The following is a 15,251-nucleotide window of genomic DNA, read 5'->3' on the forward strand; positions in this document are numbered from 1 at the left end:
ATTCATCCCAAGAGAATGTACCATGGACACATCTTTGATTTGGTTGGTTTTAAGATGCGTGTCAAGCTAATTGGACTCTTGAAGCTTTAAAAGCGCATCTAGAAGATCATTGTGATCAATTTTATGCTATTGGGTTTCCTTTTATCTTGTGTTCGTTGATGATTTGACCAAGAAGCTTGTCTTGCTTCTTATGTAAGCTCTCCAGTTATGTGACGAAGAAAGCCAAGTGATGAGAACAAATCATGAAAGGTAAAGAGTTTCCTTTTGATTTCTACAAGCAATGACAAACATGAATTCATCTTGATCATTGCTTTTGAAACCACATGTTGCACGTGAAACTACATTGTTTATCATGGACAATAACTTGGTACTTAGATTTATAGTAACTCCTTCATTTGAAAAAATGAACTCCATGAGCTCCCTTGCTGCTTCTTCTCTTATTAACCTAAATGACTGGAAGTCTTTGTGCTGGGCAGCTTTAAGATACAAATTTTTTTCAGTTGCCTCCAGTAATTTTTACATGGGGCAAACACTATGTTAGAATAACCATATGTCACAATTTCAGCAGAAAAAATCCAGATCTTTGAGCAAACTTGAACTCATTTGTCTTCAAAACCTCTTTGGCAGCCTCTGGTGATGATATAAACTGCTCACCAATAATTTGCTTTTGGATCTTCTTTATCTGGGCTTTGAGAACGATGGAACCCAATTTTTTTCTTTTTTGAAAGAGTAAAATTATTATAATTTGATTTTTTGAATTAATTTAGAAGTCTAAATCATGGGCATAATTAGGGCTTTCGAGCTAGTTTAATCCATCTTTATAATCTATGTTCAATTTGACCATGAAGAGGTCTAATAACTGAGAAGCTTCGATCATAGAGCATGACAATAAATTATTATTCTATTATTTTGTTTAAGTATCTATAAAAACAAATTTTTATATAAAATCCTTATTAAATTACTTGTAATTATTGTTTTGTATTACACATTATTTTCATTTTATCTTAGATTGTTTTTTTTTTTTTTTTGTGGTAGAAAGTATGTTTTTGGTTTGACCATAGTGAATGAGTGTTTGGCTTTTGTTAAATAACAGGTTTTAAAAAGTAGGATCCACATCAAAATTGTGTTACAATCGGAGGTTATCAAAAGCATGTTTTATTTGTTTTTCCCATTCCTATGCATAAAAGTGATTTGCCAGAAGATCGTTCAATTATTTGTTTACCAAAATATCCAATCCTATCTTCTCCTTCATGCTCTCTCGATAACCAGTGAAACGATTAGTCGTAGTATCCATATCTTTCAATCTCTTCATCGACCTCTTCCCTTTTTAAAGAAGAACTCTATTTATAGACGTTGTTCTTCTCTCTGTTTTTTTTTTGTTAGCCATAAACGATTGCAAAACCCACAAACCAACATCCACAACCAAGATCTACAAAACCACCACTAGATCTGTTTTTTAAAGTCCTATAAGCCCCTTTGTGTATACAAGCAATTGTATTTTTTGCAGAAAAATCTAGGTAAATTTTGGTTTCGATATGCCTTCAATCTCTCATCTGTGCATGTTCTTAAAAATATCGAATCTTACAAGATCTTGTTCATTTTTAAAATTGTATCCCTATTTATTGTTGCAGGAACCGTTGATCTACTCTTTATAATTCTGATAAGCACTTGTGGTTCTAATCTTTTTCTTTCTCAGTTGCATTATTTAGGAGATTCCTAACTTTGCTGCTTTTGATTTTTCATAGAGTTAATAAACAAAGGTTTAAAGTGTGGTTGCGATTATTTTAAGTTAAAAAAAAATAAATGAATGGATGAAATGATGTAAAAGTTCAGGATTTGGTAAATGATGTAAAGAGGATTGGACAAAAACCAAAAGCATTTACCCATAAAAATTACATTAGTCAGGCTTTGGATACTAAAGCATAGGAACCAAACTGAATTGGACAGAAAATGAGTACTTTAACCACGTTCTAGATACTATAACATAGAAACCAAACTGGATGCATAGTTTAAACATTACAGTTTTTAATTGATGTTCTAATTATGATGCATTCATGTCTTTTTATTTATGATACATAGTTTAAATATGTTAATGTAGTCTTTTTATGATGTAGAGATTTTATTAACTTAAAAATAAATGATGAAGTTGCAAACATAACACAACAAACAATCATTTGACCCATTAAAATAATTAATAAATGTCTGTATGAAGTATAAGAATGATGAATTATAACTACTATTTAATTGCAAATTCATTAAATAAAGCCATGCAATACTATCCTCAACCTTTCCCTGCCATCACCTTCTTTTCATCAATATACTTTGCTAATGATAATGTATATTACATATTGTAGTACTACTTATAAAACACAAAACTTAATAATAAATTTCCTTTTGTTAATGCTCAAAATATAAAGCATTGAAACTTATGTATAATTTCATAGACAACATTAACTATAATTTGTTAACCCTACAATGTTGTTATTAATATATAGCATTATAAAAATTACTGTGTAATCCTATATTAAAAAAATTATTTAAGCTTAGAACATGAAGGAGTCTCAATCTCAAGATAAGGCATGTTGGACTAGAGAGATACTACATGTATTTTATGACATTTGTATAAAGGCAATTGGAAAGGGAATGAGACCTAACACTCATTTTGATAAGTCTGGTTGGAAATTTGTCACTATTACCTTTAAAAAGTAAATTGGCCATGGATTCATTAAAGCACAATTGAAAAATAAAAGGGACGGGATGAAAAGGGATTGGAGAAAATGGAAAAAATTGATTTCCGAAATAGGAGTGGGTTGGAGTTTAAAGCTGGGAACTATTTATGCCATTGAAGAGTGGTGAAAATCTAAAATTCAGGTATGATGTTATTGAACCAATGTCTAAATTTTATTAAAATTCTCTAATTTTTCCTTTATTGTCCTTCATATTCATTTTAAGTAATGTTTTCTTTTAATTATAGGATATACATGGAGTTAAGAAATTCAAGCATTTCGGTATCAAGCTAGATTTTTATGGTAAATATGATATCATATTTACAAATGTTGTGGCTTTCGATAAGTTTGTTTGGGCACCTTCTTAAGGAATGATTTCGGGTGATTTTGAGGTGGGTGATGAGACCAAAAATACATATAATGAAGATGTTAACCTAGAAGAGGGGTATTGAATATTATGAGAAAAATAACATACCAAACTTTGTTGACATGTCAACAACATGGTTGTTGGTGTCAATGTTAGTATTAGTACTAATAACCCTGGTAGTAGTGGTAAGAGAAAAGCCACTCAAAATTGTTCCGGTAAGAGTTTAAAACTAAAAGATGTTCTGGGATGGGAGCATAATTTTTTTTGTGCTTAGATAAATTGATTGACAATTTCTCTACAAGAAGTGACTGCACATCTGGTTTTATAGATAGGAAATGGTGCAACATTAAAGAAGTGATAACAGTGTTTCACTCCATATATAAAGTTGTTTTTTGGAGTGAATTTTATTGTTTTGCTACTAAATATTCATGGTTAGAAGTATGAGAGAAATGTGGGCAATGTTAAGAACTATAGAAAGAAAACTTTAATGGCTAAAACTAATGTTTCAGAGGAGATCAAACCTCAAATCATGAGGTATGTCTTAATATTTAAAAGGCACTTCAATTATAGATAACTTCGTATTAATTTCAAATGTATTGTATATCCAAATTTAACATTCTGTTTATTTTGAGAAAAATCTATAAAACTGATGTCCAGAGCATGAACTTTTGTTTTTGCAATATGGTTGCTTTGTGTCTTTATTGAATGTCTGTGAGAAACAGATTGACCCATAACTTTTATTGTAGATATTGGACTGTTTATGTTGGTGTTTTTTATGTTGTTGCTTTCTTTGGATGGTTAAGGTGTTGATGATATGAAGCTTTATTTATGCTGCTTGCTGCTAGTTTTTAATTGTTGTCTTTGAAAGGACATACCATGTTTTTTTTCATTTGTTTCATGTGTTTGTTATGTTGCTGACAAAGACTTGTAATTGTGTACTCTATAACCAACATTTTCTTTATTTTTTCAACAACTCCTAAGTATGCCTTTATGTTGCTATTCATTATAACATGTTGACCATAAGACTTTTAGGAGAAAAAATTAGGTTTGAATGTTTGGTAGAGTGTTCTTATATTGTGTAGTTCACGGGTCACTCTTTTCCACCTTATATAATTCACCATTTTAATAAAGTTGAACACATCACTTTTAAAAACATTTATGGAATGACTAATTTGTTAGGACTCTCTTAAGGCATTTTTATTAAAGTATACCGACCTGCATCTCATAAAGTAGTAAGTTGTCTTTCTTTCATTGTATATTCATGTTTTATGTTAGATCTGATTTGTTAATGACATTGTTGTTACTTTCAACATAAATAATATATGTATTAATATAATCAATTACAAATTACTTATAAGATATATATTAATTGTTTAATATATTTTAGGATGAGATGGCTTTTATTATAAACAAAAAAGTATGATAAATTAATGAAATTGAATGGACTAGTGTATGAAGTGTTTATTTTTTTTAAATAAATGGATTAATAGGATAATAAAAATTATATTTTCTATAAAAGTAATGTGATTTGTTGAGGTTTGCACATAAAGCTTGCAACATATCTATATTAATAAGACAATTAATATGTTTTTCTTTGCTAATAATTATTTAATTAAAATTGTAGATATAGATGCAAATTGGTTTAATGGCCTTTTTGAAATAGAGTATGAAAATGTCATGAACAACGTCGTTCAATATGTTTCACATAGCTACGCTAGTAGGAATAGTAGTAGTCATATCAGTTATAGTAGCGGTGTTACTAATGATAGCAGTGCAGATAATGATGGTGACGATGATGATAGTAATGTAGATGACGCCGACGCCGCTAACGATTCATTTTGGCATAGAGAATTTGATCGTCGTAAACTAGTATTGTGCATAACAGATGTACTTACATTGTATTACAATAACTACATCTATAAACAACCTTGCATGATTTTGTACAACACATGAATGCAGTGGTTGAATGAAATTTTAAATGAGCATTGGATACGTTGTGTGAATATGTTTAGAATGGATGCAACAACATCTATAAGTTTTGTTTTGGTTTACAAACACAGTATGGATTGAAACCATCAAGGAGGATCAATGTTATAAAAAAAGTTGTCATGTTTCTTTGTACTTTAGCTTTGGGTGCTTCTAATAGGAAGGTCTATGAGAGATTCTAAAATTCCAGTGAAACAGTGAATAGGATTTCAACGAGGTTCTAAAGTTGTGTGTTTGCTATCAGTTGACCTAATAAAACTAGTTAATCTATATTTTATGACAACACCACGAGAAATCATTATGAACTTGATATATATGCCACAGTTTAAGGTAGCATATGAGATTATTAAAAAGTGAATGTATGTATCTTTCCACTTTCATTATATAATCCATTTGGTAATTCATTTACAATTAATGTTTTTTAAATATTGTTTTTAGAATTGTGCAGGAGCAATCGATGGAACATGTGTGTTCTTGTGTCTCATGAAAATCAAATACCATTTTTTGGAAGGAAATGAGTACCAACGCAAAACATTTTGGCAACATATAGTTTTAACATGCAATTTACTTTTGTTTGAGTTAGATAAGAAGGTAGTGCACATGACTCAAGAATTTTTCATGAGGCCATCTATAATTCAAATATCAAATTTTCAAAACCACCAAAAGGTATTTTGGATAGAACAACAAGGCTTCTTTCAAAATTTTTATTTATTTAATTTTTGGTTGCATTGTACAAAATATTTTTTGTTTTAGATGTCTTGGGTGAATGTAGAAAAGTATTTTGTTGGTGACTCCAGTTATTTAAGTGAACATGGATTTTTGGGTCCATATAATGGTGAAAGATACCATCTTCCATAATTTCATTGTCGAGGCTAGCCAAGAAGTTAGAAGGAGTTGTTTAATTGGGTTCATTCCTCAGTTTGATTTGTAATTAAATGAACTTCTAGGGTGTGGAAAAAATGATGAAGAATTTTGCAGAACATGCTAGTATTTTCGTATAAGACATAGGTGCAGATTGTTGTTGTATCAATGACTCTTCATAACTACATAAGAAGGAAGCTTGTACAAGATGTTGCTTTAATAAATTTGAACGTTATCCTGATTTATGTCTTAGGATTTTTTACGTGATGTTCTTTCATGATTATAAATATATGAAGGCAATAAAACTTCGTATATAGAGAGTTATATGATTTTTAACTTAATAAATAGTTAATTATAAATATGTATTAATTATTCAATGCCATGCATTGAAAAAATTAATGTTTTTGATGAAAAAGTAATTTAAAGTATAATTTTAACCCAACACGTAATTTAGATAAAGTAATCGCATAAAAAATAATTATTCAAAAATCAGTGTTTTTTTTTTTTTTTTAAAAAAAAAATCGATTTTCCTTCTGCTATCTCGCTCACTCACTTCCTTTTTCCCTCCTTCACCGAGACCGACTGGCTGAGACTGCCCTCTATCCCTTCTTCCTTCCTTGACAAACCAAAGTCCTTGAAAGCATGACAACTTGTTTACATCTCCGTCGATTTTCAACTTTCAATCGGAACAATCCAATCCCACACAGAACAATCCCGGAACCCAAAGGACAAGACCTTGATTTTGTTAACGTTGTACATAGTCACCTTATTCACTCTGATTGGGATAAGCTCAACAAATTATCCACCCATTTTACTCCCTTTAGAGTTAACCATATTCTTCTAAAGATCCAAAAAGATCATGTTCTTTCCCTTGAGTTCTTCAATTCTCTCAAAACTCTAAACCCCATATCCCTTACTCTCGAAACCCATTCCATTATTCTCCACATTCTTACCAAAAAGAGCAAGTTCAAGTCAGCACAATCCATTCTCAGAACCCTTCTTGCTTCCCGCTCCATTGATTTGCCTGGTAAGTTGTTTGATACCCTTCTTTTTTCGTATCGAATGTGCGATTCTTCGCCGCGGGTTTTTGACTCGTTGTTTAAGACTTATGCTCATATGAACAAGTTTAGGAATGCTACTGATGTTTTTTCTCGAATGAAAGATTATGGTTTCTTGCCTACTGTTGAGTCTTGCAATGCATATTTGAGTTCCTTGCTTGATTTTCATAGGGTGGATATTGCTTTGACGTTTTATAGAGAAATGCGTCGGTGTAGGATATCGCCGAATTCATACACTTTCAACCTGGTTTTGTCCGCCCTTTGCAAGTCTGGGAAACTTGAAAAGGCCGTTGAAGTGCTTAGGGAGATGGAGAGTGTGGGAATTACTCCTAATGTTGTGTCTTACAATACTCTGATTGCAGGGCATTGCAATAAGGGTCTTTTGAGCATAGCTACCAAGTTTAAGAACTTGATGGGGAAGAATGGTTTGGAACCGAATGTGGTTACTTTTAACTCTTTGATTCATGGGTTTTGCAAGGAAGGGAAACTGCATGAAGCAAATAGATTTTTTAGTGAGATGAAAGTTATGAATGTCACTCCTAATACTGTGACATACAATACTTTGATAAATGGATATGGTCAAGTGGGTAATAGCAATATGGCTGGTAAGGTTTATGAAGAAATGATGAGAAATGGAGTTAAGGCTGACATATTGACTTATAATGCTTTGATTTTGGGGCTATGCAAAGAGGGTAAGACTAAGAAAGCTGCATTTCTTGTTAAAGAACTTGATAAAGAGAATTTAGTCCCCAATGCTTCGACCTTTTCTGCTCTCATTAGTGGACAGTGTGCAAGAAAGAACTCTGACCGTGCTTTTCAGCTGTACAAAAGCATGGTAAGGAGTGGTTGTCATCCAAATGAGCAAACTTTCAAGATGTTGACATCTGCCTTTGTCAAGAATGAGGATTTTGAAGGAGCATTCAATGTCCTGATGGATATGTTTGCGAGGTCTATGGCTTCTGATTCAAATACCTTACTAGAAATTTATGATGGGCTTTGCCAGTGTGGAAAAGAAAATTTGGCAATGAAGTTATGCCATGAGATGGAAGCAAGACGTCTAATTCCAGAAGGTTTTGACAGAGCTGAACCTTTCAATTCTATGGCAGAGAAAGAGAACAGAACCTTTGGATAATGCTGTTAACGCTCGTACTTCGACTGTATATTTTATAGGTAAAGCAAGTTTGGCATTTGGAAGTACATCTCTTACTTAGTGAGCGAAAGACTAAAGGATTTTCCTGTCAAACATCTGTAAGGTACTTTCATATTCATGTTTATTTCTAACCACAAGTTGTGCATGGTTTTACTCTTGGGCATAGTTGATGCCTTCATGTGTTTAAGAAATATTCTTGCTCATGCTTCTGTTTCTTTTATCATATGCTAAAAATATCTTCCATTTTATGGAACCATCTTTCCGGTTTTGGATTATGCCAAATCTTTTCTTAGTTTTGGCTTCGTTGGTCCTCGATTTGATAAATTATTTTTTATGTTAATATAGGAGTTCCATCTTTCTTAGCGAAAACTGTTTAGTGTGTGGAACCCAGTTCATAACATCTGCTGTTGTTTCTTTCCACTTCCTTCTATCATCCTTAAAAGTTAAACTCAATATAGTTAAATTGAACTGATTGTTTTCATTCTAGTGAAGGAAAGAAAATCTCCGTCATTTTCCAGTCAGGCAGGGTGAAAATTTATTCAAGATAAAATCGTAAATAGAAATTACAGTAGCTTCTCCAAAGATAGATCACTTTATGAGATGTTGACTAGAGCCCCAAGGAAATTGAAATACAAAAGGAAACCAGAGAAGCAACTTCTTATTTTAGAAACAACCCTGAGCCTGAATTGTAGCCATAATTTTCTAATGGTTGAAATTAACTTTGACAGTGTTGGATAGTAACTTAAAAGTCCTTACAACCAGATTTGATCCTATTTACAATTAATCTGTGAGGTAAAGAATGCAAGGGGTGGAAATGAAGCAGAATTTAGTGCTGCTCCAAATAACTGTCTAAGGATCCATGTCACATCAAACTGTTCTACTCTTTCCCCATTTGCCAGTTTCCAGCCGAACTGATATAGAGCTGACCAAGTGGAAGTTCAATATTTGGAATGGAAAATATTTCTGGACATATCTTCTTTCCTGCTTCGATAGAAGATATTTAAAGTTGGTCCCTTCTAACTGATGGAACAACTGAGGAGCCTCTGGTTGAAAGGAATTTGCATCAATGCCTTGTTGTGAATCTCTACTTATTGCCCACACATTATAATCGTTCTGTTTCTCCCTGGTATCATATCCCCATTGGTTTTCTGTTACCTCTCGTGGAAGTAAGGGGACTGGAGGGTGTAACCTGAAGAGGTTTTTTTGACAACTGATCTCTGATAATTTGGTTTCCAAGTGTTCGACTCTTCTAGTTTTCTCCTTCGAAGACTTGTCACACCTCAGTTTGTGCCCTATCCAATCCTCCAGGGCCACTCAGCAACTCTGGCATTGCCCATTCTATGGTTGTTACTGTGGTATCACTCCCTGCAGCAAACATGCACTGGAATGGGCTGAACTGAATTTTAGTTCCATGGACTAAATTGCAAACATGCTCAGAATCTTTTTGCATGTGTATTTTATGGAATCAGCAACACATTGAGTGCTATCACCGTAATTTATGGTCCAATCTTTCCTTGAGCTTCATTTTATATATTTAAGGTTGGATCTATATCAGAAGATGCTGTAATCTGAATTTTTCAGAAGTCACTGTACTCTTTGGCCTGCCAACCATACGAGTCTTTTGGTGCCTTGTATTCCCTCCTCAAAATGCTCTTTTCTTACAATTTAGGTGCTTGAATTTGTTACAGATTATTGAGAATTTGTGATGTACAGTACACATTGTTTCTAAAGAGTTGAGTTTTTTATGCAGTGTGTTTTATAGTGTTTATTCATGTTTATCAATAATATTTAGGAAGAGTTTAGCATTACTTCCAAGGGAATATGATGTGGCAACCACATCTGTATATGCTATTGATGGTCAGTGATGATTTATACCATGGCCAGGTGCTAGATGTATGTTCATGCCACTGGTTTTAGGGAATATAGGTCTAAAAGAATGCTATAAAAAGAAACAAAAATTTAAGCAAGAATACTGCAAGAGTAAAAAACCCTTCTGTTAGGACACTTTTAATGGTGGCTGCGATCTGGAAGTCAAGGTTACTAGACTCTTCTAGGTTTAAAAGCACTTCCACTAGATCTTCCTTGCTTGATGAATGACCCCCCTGCCTGTTTCTTTTCTTATTCTATGCTCATTGATGACTTCGTTAAGAACCATGTCATCTTCTTTTGCGTGTTTTCTACAGTACAGGTCTCGTTCTCTTTTGGAATTTAGAAGTTTGATATAGGGAATACATCCCGCTCTGTGTTATGAACCGGGTTAATTTTTTTTTTTTAATGTAAAAATATTGTCTAAACAATTATAAGTTGTGTTTGCTCGGAAAAAATAATGATCTTATATATATAATATCAAGATAACTTATTAAAAAAATAATTTTTTTTTAATAAAATTCAAGATTAATTAATGTTAAATGATGAAATTAAAAAAATTAATATTAAAAAAAAATCAAATTAATTCGGATTAACTTAATTAACTTATTATCCGTAATATAAAATCAGGATAAAAAAATATGTTGTGCATAAAATCATTTAGTTATGCTACAAAAAAATGTGTTTATCCCCTATTAATCAAATTATGCCTAATGGATTTTCTAGAAAAGACAATTTCATCCTAATTCCAAGTGTTAGTGTTTTTTCAGAAGAGCAGAAGCATCATTATACTATTCCGTGTCATTATACTGTTGCAACAAACAGTGTAATTTACATTGGAGAAGTTGAAAGCTAGATCCCCCCGTCTCTCATTTGAAAACGTCCCGAGACTTGTTGAAACTAATTCTAGATCATATTTACAGAATAATATCGTGACGGTTTTTCGATTAAAATTGGTTTGATCGATAAATTACTTATTGTCTTTTAGAAGTTAATTTTGTATTTTTTTTCATGACAAGGATAAGCAAGATGCATGAAACTAAATAAGAATCACAGCTTGTCAAGCTGATTGGAATCATCCTGAAGCTCTAGAAGCACGTCAAGCAGATCTTCCTCGACCGATTCGTCATCTGAGCTAGTGGATTTCCTTTCCACCTTATGGCCATGCACAAACTCATTAAGAATCTTGTCAATTAACGAAGGAATTTAAGGGATGATGGGTACAGATCAGACAGGTTAAAGCCCCCAGAAACCCGTATAGCTTCATTAATCAATGGCAGAGAATTTAAGGCTAGTAGCATCATCGTATGAAACTAGTTCAACTGCCAGAACTGCATGTCTTTGAGCAAAATTGAGTTCTTTTGTCTTTAAAAACCTCTTCTGCTGCTTCAGGCGACGGCAAACTTTTCACCACCTTGGAGTTGCACAGGCAGGTCCATACTTCTTTGATAATTCTGTGGTGCTCTGATGAGGTAACGGACCACCATTCAACTGGTGCAAGTTCCCTATAAGAGGGAGCTTTGAGGTTTTGCATTTCTTCCAGTACTTTACAAGCATGAATAAGAAGATCTGGATAGCAAAAGTAGAGAGTGCAGGGAAGGAACACTTGAGCTGTAGGAGCGTATGAGAAATTGAAGATGCTCTCCTCATGGCCATGTTTCAAGTTACATTTTCTTTCTTTCCTTTAATTGGACTTTGTCTTGTGAGATAGAAAGACAGCGAAGGTAAGAGAGGACAAGGAGGGGAAAGGACAATAATATACAAATTTGAGTACACTTTTGTGATGAGGCAAAGTGCCTGTAACTATATGTGAATTCAAAATCATTTTTAAAAACAAAATATCAAACTGAAAGCGAAAAAAAGAAGCATCCATTACTCTGTTTGCAGTATTTTATTAATATTATTCTTATTTTAGCAACGAGAGAATCAGGACCGATGAGAAGGATGCTACTAATCCATTATAAGGAGACATGCTTAGCGGTCAATCTAAGACCCTAGGGTTGTTCGAGATTCTTTGTATATAAATAAAATGCAAAATGTCAAGCTAATCTAAAATCGAATACAACGAGTGTCTTCAATTTTACTGTTATAAAATAAATCACAATTTCATAGAGAATTAGGGTTTTTCTTAATTCAACTAATTGGGTCTCCAAAGTGGAGAATGGTAATCATAGGCGACCATTTCTATGATTAGGCCTCATCACAAAATAGTACTATGATCATATCAGATGGCAAAGCTTCATTCCCAAGAGTAAATTACTTATCACAACCCCCAAAAAGTTGGATCGCCTTTCCCTTAAAAAATGAGGATGCGGGTATTGAGTGATAAAAAATAAAAATAAAAATTCCAATACTTGACAAATTAATCACGTTGCTACTTTCAAAAATGTCGTTGACATGTTCAGATAAATGTACAACAATTTTTCGATTACATTTATCTCTAAAGTGAAGCTAAGAGATTCCAGAGTATTCAATCAACAGTCCTATTAGAGCTTACTTGAGTCAATGATACCAGGGTTGTGTAGAGGTCACATTTCATCTTCATCAGCTTCAGCGGCAGATATTTCAGAGTCCAATTTATTAATTAGCTGCTCACTTATGTGACGAGCCACGGAAATCATGTCAGAAATAACACTCGGATCAAGACCTGCACTTCCACGTTTGGAAAGCCCACAAATGTGCCCTTTCCTACTGATAGAAACAGAGACAGCAGAGCTCATCTGGGACTCTTCTTCTGAAGTGGCGTCTACAATGTAGTGCCTCCCCACCTAAGATTGAGGATTAGAAATTCATGGTTACATAGAACTCTTTAAGGTTGTCAAAATTGTGAAGAGAAACAGTTTAATTGGATCACCTTTGTTAGAGTAACTATTACAGGGACCCCAGAAGTGTCAAATTGCAAAAATTCTTCATCACTTATGTCAACCTCTGGTTGCTCATCTCCTGATGCACCGGCTGCAACTTGGACTCTTGGGATGCCTGTATTGCTTAAGGCAGCCTTTGGAGATAGCAGCATGTATATTAGTTATCAGTTTCAACTACAAAAATCAACTACTCTCGAAACAAAGGCAACTTTAGAATAGCAAGTGGTTGTGAGTTGTCGCAGAGACAATAGCAAGGTGCAAAGACTGTTATAAAACTCATGTTTTTATCAGACAAGCCCAAACTTGGTGAGTTTTGACATTCTATCAACTTCGAAAGAGACAATACTAGAGCTGAGAGAAGTCTGGGAGAAAAGTGTGACTCCGTATTCAACCAATCCAGTCATCATGTTTTTACCATATGTTACCAACAGCCATCACATCAATCCATATGGTTTGATTGGATATGGAATAATGAATGAGACCACTATCAAACATATAAATAACTAGTAGAGTACCTTGATGGCAGCACCTAGAGCATCAAGAAGATTTCCATCTGAACTGATGACAAGCCCATCAATGTAAAGATCCCAACAAATTTTTCCTTCTGCGACTATTAAAGATGATAGATCAATTCCAGCCCCTGAGACAAATTCAACCACTTCATAATCAATTTAAATAGCAAGAACCCATAAAAATAATGCATTATTAGAGGATGCAGGGTGAAATGCCAAATGAGAGAGCACACATGACACAACAGATTTGTGGAACTTGTCATGCACTACTGAGAATACAAACCTGCTCCACTTTTACCACCCAAGAGACAACACTGAAGAGCAACTGAGAGTTCTGTGGACAGTTCCTCGCCCCCTCTTCCCTGAGTAAGATGTGATGACAGGTTTAACTTGAGAAGAAAGAGAATTATACTGGTGAAAACAGCTTGGAAAATTTCAAATGAGCTCTTCATTATGTAATGGAAAACATTCAGTTAAAGAACGAGGGAATACAGCAAATAGCAAAACACTGATTTAAAGTTCATACAGATTCAAACAATGGATCAATGAGACCTGCAAGTTTTAAACTAAGATAAGGATAAACATTTAATGAATGTTAATGGCCAAGAAATTATGTTGCACAGTATATTGAGAAGCGTGGCCATATGTGCAAAGAAAATTTATAGAGTAGCAACTCCACTCTGGAGCTATGGCCATTTTAACTAGATTGGTTGGGACAAATGTCTTATGAATGACTTGCTACAAACAAGGCTCTATTAACAGGGCAGAGACAATAGAAAAGGGAAGGGCAGGATATAAAAGTATACAACCTCGAACATTGGTTCTGCAACTGGACTACAATCAACAAATATAGCAACTTTTCCTTTATCAGGTTGCAATGCATTTGGTCTTCCAAGTTCAGCCTGCATTTAAATAAATAAGCAACGAATCAGAAAAAAGCTACCACAAAAATTTATATTGCAAATCATAAGAACAAGTCCATATCATCAAGAAATCACATAGAAGGAAGAAGTATGGTCATGCAGGCTATAAAATACCTTCACACTGGCAATAACCTCTGTTGCACCTATCCTGATTCGTGCGGAGCCATTTGCCTGTGCAAAATTCATGAAACATTAAAAAGAAAAACAATACCGTAATTTGATTTGATTTACAATAAAAACAAATCAGGTTTGATAGGAGAATGAGTTATACCTGAGGGATAACCCCAGTTTCAATAGAAATAGGTCGGTAAGCATCTCTTTTCCGGCCGTCAGAGCGGAGGTTTTGATCAATACCACCCTGTATGAAATGCTTTTCACCAAGAGAAAGGCCTACCATTTCTTCAAATAAAAAACAGAACCCAGAAAAACAGTGGTTACAATCACATATAATTCACCCTATAAGAATCAAAAGAAAACGAAATTGATAGTTTTTTCAAATTTTGAGTCTCGGTATTCTCTGAACGACTGAAGTAACTTTAGTAATAGTTGGGGGGGGCGAAACACCGACACAGGCAATTTCACAAACAGGTTGCAAACATGGAAAGAATTTAACATGAACAGTGACAACCAAGGAAAACAGCGAGTGAGAAACAAAAACCTGGGAAACAAAAACAAACAACCTTTTTGCTTAGAACTGAAAGAAAAGAGTGACTGAGAGGAGGTCTTTAGCCTCCAACTTTTAGAACATGAATGCTACGTAGTCCCTGCTGCTGCGCTTTTTGTTCTGCGGGGGGGGGGGGGGGGGGGCTCTTTTGTTTTCAGAGGAAAAAACCCTTACTAATTTAGTCCTAAGCTTTTGATGCTGTCAGTTTTATTCCCTATGTAATAAAAGTTAAGCAATGTTATCCCTCCATCTATGTATTGTTAGTGATAAATAA

General features: G+C 33.9%; 2 protein-coding genes across 4 annotated transcripts; one reads left to right on the forward strand and one right to left on the reverse strand.

Annotated features, from left to right (window-relative positions):
* The first annotated feature begins 6,466 nt into the window (after positions 1 to 6,466).
* On the forward strand, positions 6,467 to 9,920 carry LOC118047368 (uncharacterized). Of its 2 annotated transcripts, none has more exons than XM_035056682.2 (2): positions 6,467 to 8,251; positions 8,877 to 9,920. In XM_035056682.2, the coding sequence occupies exon 1, from the start codon at positions 6,583 to 6,585 to the stop codon at positions 8,128 to 8,130; it is 1,548 nt and encodes a 515-aa protein (XP_034912573.1). In that variant the 5' UTR covers positions 6,467 to 6,582; the 3' UTR covers positions 8,131 to 8,251; positions 8,877 to 9,920. The 2 variants fall into 2 exon arrangements, with proteins under 2 accessions (XP_034912573.1, XP_034912642.1); XM_035056751.2 differs by having other exon boundaries at positions 6,468 to 6,967; positions 7,361 to 9,920.
* A 2,448-nt stretch (positions 9,921 to 12,368) lies between these two features.
* Positions 12,369 to 15,140, reverse strand: LOC118047229 (uncharacterized). Of its 2 annotated transcripts, none has more exons than XM_035056497.2 (8): positions 14,994 to 15,140; positions 14,585 to 14,712; positions 14,428 to 14,484; positions 14,200 to 14,292; positions 13,674 to 13,752; positions 13,394 to 13,518; positions 12,869 to 13,012; positions 12,369 to 12,782 (listed from the first exon to the last, which is right to left on the reverse strand). In XM_035056497.2, exons 2-8 carry the CDS (start codon positions 14,708 to 14,710, stop codon positions 12,543 to 12,545), a joined length of 864 nt encoding a protein of 287 aa, XP_034912388.1. In that variant the 5' UTR covers positions 14,711 to 14,712; positions 14,994 to 15,140; the 3' UTR covers positions 12,369 to 12,542. The 2 variants fall into 2 exon arrangements, with proteins under 2 accessions (XP_034912388.1, XP_034912460.1); XM_035056569.2 differs by having other exon boundaries at positions 14,972 to 15,123.
* Between the last annotated feature and the right edge of the window lie 111 nt (positions 15,141 to 15,251).

The sequence above is a fragment of the Populus alba genome, chromosome 14, assembly GCF_005239225.2.
Source record: "Populus alba chromosome 14, ASM523922v2, whole genome shotgun sequence".
NCBI classification, from domain to species: domain Eukaryota; kingdom Viridiplantae; phylum Streptophyta; class Magnoliopsida; order Malpighiales; family Salicaceae; genus Populus; species Populus alba.